Raw genomic sequence first — 14735 nt, 5'->3', positions numbered from 1 at the left:
TTGTAGGTCTGCTATTTTTTAAAAATCGAAGAACGACTGACACAGAAACATAGCTTTTTCAGAAAACTGTCAGGATGTAGAAGAGATTTATAGAATCTGATCTCAGGTCAAAATGGGTTTAAAAACAGATCGGATTCCAATCTGGAAGAAAAATTGGAGTTGGTCTGCCAGTCTGAACATAGCCATTAGCCAAAATCAAGCGTCTAATCAACTCAAATGGGCCGCATACATACAACTTATAGCAACAAAAAAAACCCACCATGAACAGAACATTGACGGATCCCCTGATTCTGTCGTTTGCCGTTGAGTAACAGATTAAAGCAATGAAGTAATAAGTCCATCGCCTCATGGAGTGAGGTGTGTGTTTAAGTCTGGTTTCCCAGAGTGTGAACGAGTCCGTCCACGCCGGGATTGTTAATTGTTTTACGATGGCGTCTCATGCTAGCTCATCTACAAGCTCACAGCGTGTTGCATCATCATGACCCATTGTGAGCTTTGTACAGTAGATCGGGCTCTGACACACGACACCATCGTACGATGAAGAAAAAAAATAAATCAGGCTTAAGGCTGTAATGCAGCATAGGCCCTGTGCACAGATCTGTGCGTGGGATTGGGGCTGTTCTCCTGGGTTACCAGTGCACAGGGTAACCCAGGAGAACAGCCCCAAGCCCACGCACAGATCTGTGCACAGTGTGCACAGATCTGTGCGTGGGCTTGGGGCTGTTCTCCTGGGTTACCCTGTGCACAGATCTGTGCGTGGGCTTGGGGCTGTTTCTCCTGGGTTACCCTGTGCACAGATCTGTGCGTGGGCTTGGGGCTGTTTCTCCTGGGTTACCCTGTGCACAGATCTGTGCGTGGGCTTGGGGCTGTTTCTCCTGGGTTACCCTGTGCACAGATCTGTGCGTGGGCTTGGGGCTGTTTCTCCTGGGTTACCCTGTGCACAGATCTGTGCGTGGGCTTGGGGCTGTTCTCCTGGGTTACCCTGTGCACAGATCTGTGCGTGGGCTTGGGGCTGTTCTCCTGGGTTACCCTGTGCACAGATCTGTGCGTGGGCTTGGGGCTGTTTCTCCTGGGTTACCCTGTGCACAGATCTGTGCGTGGGCTTGGGGCTGTTCTCCTGGGTTACCCTGTGCACAGATCTGTGCGTGGGCTTGGGGCTGTTCTCCTGGGTTACCCTGTGCACAGATCTGTGCGTGGGCTTGGGGCTGTTCTCCTGGGTTACCCTGTGCACAGATCTGTGCGTGGGCTTGGGGCTGTTCTCCTGGGTTACCCTGTGCACAGATCTGTGTGTGGGCTTGGGGCTGTTCTCCTGGGTTACCCTGTGCACAGATCTGTGTGTGGGCTTGGGGCTGTTTCTCCTGGGTTACCCTGTGCACAGATCTGTGCGTGGGCTTGGGGCTGTTCTCCTGGGTTACCCTGTGCACAGATCTGTGCGTGGGCTTGGGGCTGTTCTCCTGGGTTACCCTGTGCACAGATCTGTGCGTGGGCTTGGGGCTGTTTCTCCTGGGTTACCCTGTGCACAGATCTGTGCGTGGGCTTGGGGCTGTTTCTCCTGGGTTACCCTGTGCACAGATCTGTGCGTGGGCTTGGGGCTGTTCTCCTGGGTTACCCTGTGCACAGATCTGTGCGTGGGCTTGGGGCTGTTTCTCCTGGGTTACCCTGTGCACAGATCTGTGCGTGGGCTTGGGGCTGTTCTCCTGGGTTACCCTGTGCACAGATCTGTGCGTGGGCTTGGGGCTGTTTCTCCTGGGTTACTTTTAAGGCTGGCCTTCGGGACAAACCTTTGTCCTCCGTCTGGCTCCAGTTGGACCAGCCATTAGTCATTACAGGCTTCTTCTGTTCCACCACCATGCAGTCTCTTATTAACCAGTGTTCTTCTGTTCCACCACCATGCAGTCTCTTATTAACCAGTGTTCTTCTGTTCCACCACCATGCAGTCTCTTATTAACCAGTGTCCTCTCTCACCATGTGTGAACATCTACATCTGGTCCACTCTGCCCCCCTCTCTCCCTGTCCTCTCATTGGCCTGTGTGTGTTTAGCTGGAGACTGATAGAAGCCCTTGCTCATCGGCTGTGTCCAGGATCCGGCAGATGACCGGGGACTCAACCTGATGACAAGAAAGCAAAAGGTAGACTATAGCAGTGATTCTCAACCTTTTAACATTTCAAGGACCCCCAGTTTGATAGGCATTAGGCCACGGCGGACCCCCCCCATTTCATATGTTTTTATCTCTGGCATCCCTTGAATCTACACGGTAAAATCCTCAGTGTCATCTCACCTGGTGTACAAATGCATTAAGGGTCCATTTTGGGTTCCTAAACTATCAATCATTTAGCAGGGAACGCCAAGAAGGACCATTGGGGGTCCCCAGAACCAATGTTGAGAGCCAGTGGCCTGCATAGTGCACGACGGCTTTGATCCGTGTCCCCCAAATTGCACCATAAAGTACATCATACAGTATACTGAGTCACTGATCTAAAATATGAAGTTTCATGGCCTTCTGTTTTGACTTGGCGATGTATTGAGTATTGAGTCACTGATGTATTGAGTCACTGATGTATTGAGTATTGAGTCACTGATGTATTGAGTCACTGATGTATTGAGTCACTGATGTATCGAGTCATTGTCATACACTACATTTCAGTCAGTCTCATTACTACAGCAAAGCTTTTGTGGCTCAACTAGGTTTGTGCTTGTACATATCAGCATGGGTGATATGGGTCACTTTAAGCTCTAATTTATTTAAAAATATATATATATATATATATATATATATAACTGTAAAACAACAATAATAATTACTGTAATCCCTTTTCAAAACAATGTTATAAATTGCTTCACTTCAACTACTAGCCTATGTATAAATTAAATTCCAAAAAAAGTTGTACAGAAAATAATCAGGGATAGAAAATGAAATGGGCAGGAGGTTTCTTGAATGGTGCATATTGATCTTACCCCGAGGATGTATTGACACATCTGAGGCTCCAGCATGTAGACAGTGACGGCATGGGGAGACTCAGACTCCTTGCACCTGACAGAGGACAGAAAGAAATGGCTTTAAGAAAACCTCCTGCAGATGTTATGAAGACCATCCCATTCCCAACTAGCTGTGACAATTTAGGCATTTAGCAGACGCTCTTAATCCAGAGCGACTTACATTAGGCAAGAACACAGCACATATATTAAATGCATTTATCATGAAACATGCGTAAGCTAAGAATGTAACTAGAACATATCTATATAATGACACTATACATATAAACTATACATATATACTATACTATGCTATACATATGTACTATGAAGTGCTATGACTACATACAATGCAATTATTGTGCAGTCTACATGACATGCTATAAGTCTGTTTCAAATGCTATCTAAGGGTGTAGGCCAGGGTAAGTGCTATGGGCCATGATGGAGTCTGAAAAGGTGGGTTTTCAGTCATATGAACAACACTCACTTGAGCTTGACGATGACCTGCCTGGGCTTCCCCGTCAGATCACACACATCCCCATGGCCGTAGTAGTGGGAAACCAATCTAAGAGCAAAACGCAGATGTGTTTTTTTAAAAGTCTGTTTTATTTACCCGGATCAATAGCAAACATAGCATAACATCGTAAGACAAAGTCTAAAATATAGCTTAAGCGGTTAATGGAACTGCGAGGACTTACTTGACTTTCTGCACCCCGTCGTCCTTGAGCTGGTAGGAGCGAGCAACGTTCTTCTTGGCCCACTCGAGATGTTCTTCGCCGTTCCAGTTCCCCACCACTACGATGTTCTTCCCTTGCTCTTTATCCTAATTCAATCATTTACATGAAATGTCAACACATGATAACAGTCACTCATGATGCCGTTGGCATTCTAATCTACATGTTTTACTTCCTTACCTCATGGTACTGATGCACATGCTTCCCATAACAGAACTCGTACTTCCACCAGCCCACCCCCTGAAACACAAGTTATGGTAAGATTGAAAATACATCTTGGTTGGTCGACAATGTAATACATTTTCATGCAAATTAGTCGCACAGGGGTGTGTAAGGACCTTTACAAGTATGAGGGCCATGCCCACAGAAAGCATTTTTGGAGTTGCCAGCACCTTTTTACCATGCATTTCACTGGTAAAGACTAAAGACGCGCTTCTGCGCTCAAAAAGCGTTTTTGTCTGGACTCTTCAAGTTGACAATAGTGTAACTTTCGGAGAGGAGCGCCGGTCGTTCGATCATCCCGATTGTGTCCGACAACCTGTTAACTCACGACACGCCATTGAATCACAACCTAAGAATGTTTACATTGTTCCAGCAGCTAAGCTATTTGTGCTAATAATGCAGATGACAGGATGTGCACAGCAACGATTGATAGGTTTGAACATTGCAGGCATCAATGAACGCTGTGTGCGAGAGCTCTGGACATGTCCAAAGCTCTCCTACACTCATAAAACACTTTCTGTGTACACTGGCCCTAGAAAAGCCTTTAGGTTTAGACATAGACTGGCTAGCAGCCAGCCCATGACACATTTAGGTTTAGACATAGACTGGCTAGCAGCCAGCCCATGAAACATTTAGGTTTAGACATAGACTGGCTAGCAGCCAGCCCATGAAACATTTAGGTTTAGACATAGACTGGCTAGCAGCCAGCCCATGAAACATTTAGGTTTAGACATAGACTGGCTAGCAGCCAGCCCATGAAACATTTCTAAGGCACTAGGAACCAGTAGGCCTCACCCCATGAAGACATAGACTGGCTAGCAGCCAGCCCATGAAACATTTCTAAGGCACTAGGAACCAGTAGGCCTCACCCCATGAAGACAATATGAACCACTCAGGAACTCCTTGATCAGCTGGTCATCTGTCAGACGGGAGATATGTGTGGTTCCAACAGTGACTTGAGATTGCCCCCCAACGGTCATGGGCTTGTGGGTGGATGTGAAGGCCTCCTCTCTCACAGGTGAAACCGGCTCCTGTAACATTGTCAGACGTTAATCTTCACGTGCGAGGTGCCGACACACGTTTCACTCTCTCGTCTTTTCTGTGCATCGTGTCGCTCACCTCTTTGGTCTCTGGGGTGGCGCTGAAGGGTGGTTTGAGTTGTTCCTCCCGCTCTTTGTCCAGCTGGTCGAGCCGCAGCGGCCGCAGCGGGGAGCCCGCCAGAGCCTGGCAGAATATAGCGTTCACCGGAGAGGACTTGAACCTAGGTAGGAGAATAGAGAGTAGGGCTGTGAAATTAACCAAAGAGATATCAATTCAAAACATTTAGTACCTCTAACCCTGGGGTGGGCAACTTTGATGATGGAGAGGGCCACTATATTTCCACACTCACTCCAGAGGGCCACTATATTTCCACACTCACTCCAGAGGGCCACTATATTTCCACACTCACTCCAGAGGGCCACGATATTTCCACACTCACTCCAGAGGGCCACTATATTTCCACACTCACTCCAGAGGGCCACTATAGTTCCACACTCACTCCAGAGGGCCACTATATTTCCACACTCACTCCAGAGGGCCACTATATTTCCACACTCACTCCAGAGGGCCACTATATTTCCACTCACTCCAGAGGGCCACTATATTTCCACACTCACTCCAGAGGGCCACTATAGTTCCACACTCACTCCAGAGGGCCACTATATTTCCACACTCACTCCAGAGGGCCACGATATTTCCACACTCACTCCAGAGGGCCACTATATTTCCACACTCACTCCAGAGGGCCACGATATTTCCACACTCACTCCAGAGGGCCACTATATTTCCACACTCACTCCAGAGGGCCACTATAGTTCCACACTCACTCCAGAGGGCCACTATAGTTCCACACTCACTCCAGAGGGCCACGATATTTCCACACTCACTCCAGAGGGCCACGATATTTCCACACTCACTCCAGAGGGCCACGATATTTCCACACTCACTCCAGAGGGCCACTATATTTCCACTCACTCCAGAGGGCCACTATATTTCCACACTCACTCCAGAGGGCCACTATAGTTCCACACTCACTCCAGAGGGCCACTATATTTCCACACTCACTCCAGAGGGCCACGATATTTCCACACTCACTCCAGAGGGCCACGATATTTCCACACTCACTCCAGAGGGCCACTATATTTCCACACTCACTCCAGAGGGCCACTATAGTTCCACACTCACTCCAGAGGGCCACTATATTTCCACACTCACTCCAGAGGGCCACTATATTTCCACACTCACTCCAGAGGGCCACTATAGTTCCACACTCACTCCAGAGGGCCACTATATTTCCACACTCACTCCAGAGGGCTACTATATTTCCACACTCACTCCAGAGGGCTACTATATTTCCACACTCACTCCAGAGGGCCGATCTACAAGCTTAACACAATCATTCCCGGGATTCCTTCAAAATAGGAGCTCTGGGGTGCTGGGAAAACATGTCCGCTTTTACTCTGAACCCCCCCCCCCCCCCACCACACACTCTGAATGGGTGCATTTTCAGAGCATGTTTATTTTAATTATCTATCAATCAATCGTGTTCCGGCTTGGACCAAAATGGAACGAACATAGTTAAGCGATTTCACCCCCAAAGTTTTTAAAGAAAATATACTTTGAAAGTGTTTCTACATTATTTAGTTATTTATATGATGATACATTTTTGAGTGGTGTAAACCACTCCTACGACTGGCTTTGTTAGTTTACGTGTCTGTCTGTCAGTCTGTCTGTCTGTTCGTACCAAAAAATGAGCATGGTTGCTACGGTCACCCAGTTCACCCGGGTGTGATTTCATTACGTCAGACATTACGTCAGATCGGAGCTGATCAGGCTATATAAGACCTTACACCACTCAGTTCACACGGGTGTGATTTTTTTTTGGGTGGAGAACCACTGCATTGCACCGACCCACGGCCCCCAGGTGGAGAACCACTGCGTTGCACCCACCCACGGCCCCCAGGTGGAGAACCACTGCGTTGCACCCACCCACGGCCCCCAGGTGGAGAACCACTGCGTTGCACCCACCCACGGCCCCCAGGTGGAGAACCACTGCGTTGCACCCACCCACGGCCCCCAGGTGGAGAACCACTGCGTTGCACCCACCCACGGCCCCCAGGTGGAGAACCACTGCGTTGCACCCACCCACGGCCCCCAGGTGGAGAACCACTGCGTTGCACCCACCCACGGCCCCCAGGTGGAGAACCACTGCGTTGCACCGACCCACGGCCCCCAGGTGGAGAACCACTGCGTTGCACCCACCCACGGCCCCCAGGTGGAGAACCACTGCGTTGCACGATGGGGTTACCTGTAGTCTGGGTGAGAACAGAGCAGCGGGGTCAACACCACCACCTCATATTCACAGGTGGTGACCTCAGCGATGGACAGGATCTCGTGCTTGGCCTCTGGGTGGCACACGTACAGCACGGACGTGGCGCGCGCCTGGTTCTGCTTCAGCACACAAGGGGTCCCGTTTCCCATGCCTACCGAGTAGTAGGGAGTCAGCTGGCCCTCGATATTCTTAGAAGGCACCTAGGCACAGTCAAACAGTAGAATAATCATAATTAGTAATCTCTCTACGTCGTCCTCAGACCAGCCCTCCATCGGCCTCTCCAGTCATCTGGGTTCTCCATACATCTGGCCAGCTCATTGGTTCTCCATACATCTGGCCAGCTCATTGGTGCTTTCTGCACCAGCATCTTTCTTTAGTACGTCCACATAGGTAGGTGTGGGACGTCCTCTCCATCGATGCCCGTGTGTTGGTTCCCACAGTGTAAGCTTTTTGGCCGGGAGTTCTTGGTGTCAGTGGCAGTGGCCAGCTAGTGTCATCCTCCTTACTGCTATCTTCTCTGATACACTTGGTAATGCCCCGTACAGTGGCCAGCTAGTCTCATCCTCCTTACTGCTATCTTCTCTGATACACTTGGTAATGCTCCGTACAGTGGCCAGCTAGTGTCATCCTCCTTACTGCTATCTTCTCTGATACACTTGGTAATGCCCCATACAGTGGCCAGCTAGTCTCATCCTCCTTACTGCTATCTTCTCTGATACACTTGGTAATGCCCCGTACAGACGCTTGTTGGTGACGTGCTGTGATGTGTAATAGTATTTAACCACATGAACCCTAGCATCCCTCCTGTGGTAATCATAATAGGCAGATAGCAGATCTACAAGTACACAACACGCCACTTAGCGTGAACGTTGTGCGATGTGTTGTGTGGTTGTACTAGATTGGCTATTCTCAGCCAAGAGATTTGGTGTAGAGGGGAAAACAGGATGGGACCAATTATAGACACTTGGGGCATCCCGGTCAACTAAGTATACAGGGTTAAAGTGGTTCATAATAATAACAAGAAGAAGATGTGCCCATACCCGAGGCGGGGTTGGCGAAAGGGCCTTTCTGTGTGGAGTTTGCATGTTCTCCCCGTGTCCCCTAGGGTAGGTACCCTCACAAAAAACATGCAGTAATCCTGGTCTCTAAACTAGAGACCTTTCCCCTGATGGAGGGGAAAGGAACTGGTTGGAATAACGTGTTCCTTCCACGCGCTACGTCCAACCAGGGAAACTCCCCCCTGTCAGGTGTAAAGGAGCAACTTGGACACTCAGGCATGAACATGAGTTCAAGTCTGTTGCTCTCCCCATGTCCCCCATATATGGGGGACTAGGTTGGCAGAGGGGGTGTAGAGCCCAGGATCACATTAGATAATTGACAAAAAATGGGTTACAAAATTGTGGGATAAAAAAAAGAAAGAAAGGAAGATTGGGGAGGACGAGAGGCTCCAGAGACAAGGCGTTTCTTTATGACACTAACCTCTTTCACAGTGTCCTTCACGTCGTCGGCTTCATCAACTTTATCTGTAAAAACAAATGAGAAAATAATGAGCTAGCATTATCACACTGAGATGCAGAAATGACATAGACACACATTAACTTGATTGATTGATTGATTGAAGAATTTATTAACAGAATTACAGTACATTTCAAGCACAAACTCAATACAAAGGCTGTTAACTGTGAGTGGACGACCCAATTAAGCATTACACTTGTTTCCAATAGGGTCCACCATGTTCAAATCATCAAAACATTTAGAGACGTACAAATAGACACAAATAGACGTACAAATAGACACAACTGATAAGTATATAAACAAACAACCAACAGTAAACCATATGCAATGCATATTGAATGAATGAATGGTTTATTTCGATCTATTCAGTTAGACCAGGGGTTCTCAACCCGTGGGTCGCGACCCCTCTGGGGGTCGCCAAATTATTAAAAAAAAACAACTGGCAAATGGAAATGAAGAGTTTACATATAGTACACATATACAGTATACACCTTCCCTAATGATTATCTGGTTTCAGTATTTATTTATTTATGGTGTATTGTCTCTATTGTTAACGTTATTGTAGCAGTCAATTTATATTGGGGGTCGGGGGTCCCGAGACACTGCCAAAGCATCTCCGGGGGTCCCCGGCCAAAAACGTTGAGAACCCCTGAGTTAGACAATTACATAACATTTTGTTTCTTTCTTTTTTAAATTCATGTTCATAAATAAACACTCACCCGTCCCTGTGGTGTGACTTGTCTTTGCAGCCATGTTTCCCAGAAAGTATTCCTGAACACTTATTTTCTATAGACATAATAATAGGTTGTTTTTAATGTATGCTGTACTGGAAGTGTCAGGAAAACATTAAATCATACTACACAGTTAAATTCGTAAATGTCAATTTAACTCTGACAGAAACCAAATGGACCCATTTGGTTTAATTTGTACACCGTCGAGAGCGTAATGTTCTACATCTCATATTGTTGTTGCAGCCATGCTCACCTGGCCCGTTTCCTTCTCTAATGTTCTACATCTCATATTGTTGTTGCAGCCATGCTCACCTGGCCCGTTTCCTTCTCTAATGTTCTACATCTCATATTGTTGTTGCAGCCATGCTCACCTGGCCCGTTTCCTTCTCTAATGTTCTACATCTCATATTGTTGTTGCAGCCATGCTCACCTGGCCCGTTTCCTTCTCTAATGTTCTACATCTCATATTGTTGTTGCAGCCATGCTCACCTGGCCCGTTTCCTTCTCTAATGTTCTACATCTCATATTGTTGTTGCAGCCATGCTCACCTGGCCCGTTTCCTTCTCTTCGTGGTATTGTCGTACGTGTTTCCCGTGGCACACTTCATACGTCCAGTAAGACTCGATCTGCAACGACCACAAGGGGGTTACGGTAATGGACACTTTGGTTTAGCCCGTTCTGGGCAGGGGTCTGCAACGACCACAAGGGGGTTACGGTAATGGACACTTTGGTTTAGCCCGTTCTGGGCAGGGGTCTGCAACGACCACAAGGGGGTTACGGTAATGGACACTTTGGTTTAGCCCGTTCTGGGCAGGAACCCCTTTTGGTGTTGTAACCAAAGCTCAAGCTTGCTGTGTTACGAGCTTGTAGATCTGCTATTTTTGAAAAATGTGGCGCAAATCTTTGAATGTACATTCTCTCAGAGCGAACATTTTTAACTAGGGATGCACCGAAAGGGAAATTCTTGGCCGAAACCGAATACCGAATATAGGAAAGGAAATGCATTTTTAGCCATTTTCTGCCGAATCTACAAATTAGAGTAGATTTGTAGAATCTTTTCTCAGGTCTAAATGGGTTAAAATGAACATTCAACTAACCAGTCAGTCTGATTATGTTTCATAATCAATATTACTTTGACGAACTGCTGCACCCCTACAAATCACAGGAAGCACTACAGCTGAGAACAGCTCACTGGAAACGTCCACCACACGTTAAGTAGCAATGCAGGAGGAGGGGCCAGTCGAAGGCTCTTACCCTGTAGGAGCAGCTGCTCTGCTTGAAGAGAGGCTCGAGGAGCAGCGCCGGAGTGGCACCGGCATAGACCTTATCGTCACCCTGGAACACAGACAGCACTCATTAAACCCATTTAGACCTGACCTCAACATTTAAAAAAAAATATCTTCTAAATCCTCCAGTTTTCTGAAATAAATATTTTCACGATTTAAAAAAAATAGCAGACCTACAAGCTCGTAGCGCGCCACTCGGTGGCGCGCTATGAGCTTGTAGATCTGCTATTTTTTTAATAGCTAAATTATAACATAATGTTTAAAACACCAAAAGGGGTTCCCGCCCAAAATGGGTTAAATGTGCTATATAAATAAAAATTGACCTGACCTAATGATGGCCCAAACGTATAGGAAGAAAATAAAATAAACTCCCACACACTGTCCGCAAATGTTGCTGTGAGACACTGTAAGCTTTTTTTAATTATTAGGACAGTATACCATTTATTATTAGGACAGGTATATACCATTGCATACTGTTGTGTTTTGACTGCGTTTTTTTCTTGCATTTGAGGACAGTGAGTGTGGGAATTGTTTCTTTCATTAACAATACAGACCCCTGTGTAACCTTGTAAAATCATGATTTTGAATTAACTTAACTGTGCTGCCTTACAACAGAGAGCGACAGGCTGGCCTTATGAAATGACTGATAACAGCAAAGACATTAATTTAAGAAGATCCAAGACCGCCTCCACCAGCATCACATCATATAATTATAAAATCGTACCACTGTACTCTTTGAAAAATGTTAATAAAATATTTATTCAATCAATCAATGAGATCCTGTATGTAGTATGTACTTACCGGTAGAGGGGCGTGTGTGTGTGCGTGTGTGTGTGTTGTACAGTTGGAGGCCATCGATATTGTCCTTTTCTTTTTGCTGAGGTTTGCGTGATCTGCGCAAAAGGACAGTTAACCCATTTTGGGCGGGAACCCCTTTTGGTGTTTTAAACATTACGTTATAATTTAGCTATTGAAAAATAGCAGATCTACAAGCTCATAGCGCGCCACCGAGTGGCGCGCTACGAGTTTGTAGGTCTGCTATTTTTGAAAAATCGTGAAAATATTTATTTCAGAAAACTGGAGGATTTAGAAGGATTTTTTTTTAATTTTGAGGTCAGGCCTAAATGGGTCAAATGATAAGGGACAATATCGGTGGCACCCAACTGTACATAATGATTAGAGATGGAGAGGGCTTTAATGACTCACCTCATCACCGGAGGCCAGGGAAGGCAGGAGACATTTATATTTCTCCTTCTCTGCTGTTGTCATAATGACGAAGTCATCTTCATTGTAAAGTGGACCAGATACTGGCTGAAACGCAAAAGGCCGGGGTTAAGCTATAGTAGACAATTATAAACACATTTACTCGCCAAAGCGATGCGTGGACATTGATACAGTCTAGCCCAACATCGATAAATACATCTACGAGAGTCTACATTTTGGGCTAGATACAGTCCATTGTACAAGTTTTTACAAGATTCAGATTTTACGGGGGCCATGCAGTTTCGAATTGCAGCCGTCCGTAGGTGCCCTTTGAGAGCGGTTTTGAAGGAGTCAAGGGATTCACATGTCTTAATGACTGTTGGTAGGGCGTTCCACATTTTGGTGGCATAGGAGCGGAAATAATTTAGTCCCTTGTTTGTGCCGAATCTGGGTTGTACATGGTTTGTTGCACTCTCTCTGGTGTTGTGGGTGTGGACTTAGTTAACATTAAGGAAGTATTTAGACAGGTACATGGGTATCTTGGTGTTGGTATCGGTGGTGTATCGAATCTTGTGGACCAGACCCATTGCAAGATGCTGTACTCTGTCATCGACCCTAAGCCATTCCAGCCTGTCAAAGTGGGCAGGGGTGAGATGGGTTCGGGGGGGGGGGGGGGGGGGTGAGGCTAAGTAGGAGCCTGACCAGTTTGTTTTGGGATTCATTGAAATATTTATTAACAGTTTGCAGAATTACAGTACATTTCAAGCACAAACTCAATACAAAGACAATTAAGCATTACACTTGTTTACAAGAGGGTCCACCTTGTTCAATTCATCAAAACATTTAGAGACATACAAATAGACACTTCTATTTCTGTACATACCAGCGTGACTTCAGCTCCTGGCCAGTTGATCTTGAAGGGGATCTCGTCGGTATATGACGGGTAGCCTCCGCCTCGGTTCGCTGACACACTGCTGCAGACCTCCAGCAACACACCGCCGAGAAACACCAGCAGCAGCTGCCCGTCCATGGTCGTCCTCCTCCGGCCTCCTCCTCCCAGCCCAGCCGGGGTATCGACTCCTATCCTGTTCTCCACCACATGTACCCGAAAGTGAAAAGCCTACAATCTCTATGAATTCCAAACTGATAAGAGGCTTCACATACTTTAGGCAAAGCGATGGATGACACCGACGTCAAGTTGTTGTCAACACAGTAAGTAACAGGGAAACAGGAAGTGAGTCGTCTGCCTGCCACGTAGATTTCCTGTCGTGTGCCGTCAAACAACGCCCCCTGCCCGTGGATGTATTAAATAGCAACATTAAAAAAATACTCTACTAGACTTTTGTATTTAAACTGAAATATTTGAAAGTAAATATAGTATGTTATAACTAGCATTACAAACATAGATACAAATACAAAATAATCATTTGATGTCAGTTTTAGGCGGGTTTCTGAAGTGTCCACAGGGCACTCGGCCCTCGAGTCGAGCCCCAGGGACAGTAGGGCCTACAGACTAGCCCTGGTCCAGTGCTTACAGCGAGTCTCTCTCTGACACTCGCTGTAAGCACTGGACCAGGGCTAAGTACAGACCAAGACCAAGTTTTGTTTATAGGCCTATATTCTTTTTCATGAGCGTTCAGACTTGAATGTGCTCATGATCTCAATGGTCTGATTAAATAACGGTCAATATGTCCCCCTAGGGTAGGTACCCTCACAAAAAACATGCAGTAATCATGGTCTCTAAACTGCCTCCCCCTGGCCAGCCGGGGCGCCTGGAGGGGAAAGGAACTGGTTGGAATAACGTGTTCCTTCCACGCGCTACGTCCAACCAGGGAAAATCCCCCCTGTCAGGTGTAAAGGAGCAACTTGGACACTCAGGCATGAAGGAAGCATGAGTTCAAGTCCGTTGCTCTCCCCAGGTTGGCGGAGGGTGTGTAGAGCCCAGGATCACATTAGATAATTGACACAGGGGTGAAAAATGGGTTACAAAATCGTGGGATAAAGATTATATTAAAAAATAAATAAAGGTCAATAAAAAAAAAAAAAATACGACATACAAATATTGTTTACTTTGTTTATTGATTGATTGATTGTTTTAAAGATTTTTTAACAGATTGCAGAATTAATGTACTTTTCAAGCACAACTAAATACAAAACTGTTAACTGTGGACGACACCATAAAGCATTACACCTGTTTACAATAGGGTGCACCATGTTCAATTCATCATAACATTTAGAGACGTACAAATATACACTTCTATATAGCCAAAAACAGGAAATCATCAGAGGAGGTAAAAGGGGGGGGGGGGGGACATATAGTGAGGGGGGAAGGGGTGGGTGGGGGAATCAGATTTTACGGGGGCCAGTTTCGAATTGCAGTAGGTGCCTTTTATTGAGAGCGCATTTGAAGGAGTCAAGGGATTCGCATGTCTTAATGACTGTTGGGCGACGGGCGTTCCACATTTTGGTGGCATAGGAGCGAAAATAATTTAGTCTCTTGTTTGTGCCGGTCCTGGGTTGCACATGGTTTGTTGCACTCCCTCTGTAGTACAGGAAATCTATGGAAAATACAGGATCAACCTCAAACTGCAAAAAAGAAAATCAGCTGATTTTGTATCTTCAATTTATCCTGAATAACAGAAACATTTTTGCCTGGAATTGTCTGAGGGGGAAGTGTTGAAAATGGCCTGTATGGGC

The 14735-nt window shown here is 46.3% G+C and overlaps 2 protein-coding genes across 2 annotated transcripts; one reads left to right on the top strand and one right to left on the bottom strand.

The window, feature by feature from the left end:
- Positions 1–17: 17 nt before the first annotated feature.
- LOC306931395 (uncharacterized protein) lies at positions 18–1761 on the top strand (the record flags this gene model as incomplete). Its single annotated transcript, XM_079512777.1, has 2 exons — positions 18–635; positions 692–1761. Coding segments are annotated over exons 1-2 (1071 nt in total). The 5' UTR covers positions 18–634.
- On the bottom strand, positions 1559–13297 carry erlec1 (endoplasmic reticulum lectin 1). The gene is made up of 14 exons (XM_079512776.1): positions 12922–13297; positions 12042–12146; positions 10804–10884; positions 10098–10175; positions 9538–9604; positions 8783–8826; positions 7280–7503; positions 5050–5191; positions 4800–4961; positions 3889–3948; positions 3673–3797; positions 3462–3539; positions 2957–3032; positions 1559–2108 (listed from the first exon to the last, which is right to left on the bottom strand). The coding sequence occupies exons 1-14, from the start codon at positions 13066–13068 to the stop codon at positions 2037–2039; spliced, it is 1461 nt and encodes a 486-aa protein (XP_079368902.1). The 5' UTR covers positions 13069–13297; the 3' UTR covers positions 1559–2036.
- Positions 13298–14735: the final 1438 nt, after the last annotated feature.

The sequence above is a fragment of the Electrona antarctica genome (assembly GCF_951216825.1).
Source record: "Electrona antarctica genome assembly, chromosome: 10".
Classification (NCBI taxonomy): domain Eukaryota; kingdom Metazoa; phylum Chordata; class Actinopteri; order Myctophiformes; family Myctophidae; genus Electrona; species Electrona antarctica.
This window is presented reverse-complemented; position numbering and strand designations above follow the sequence as displayed.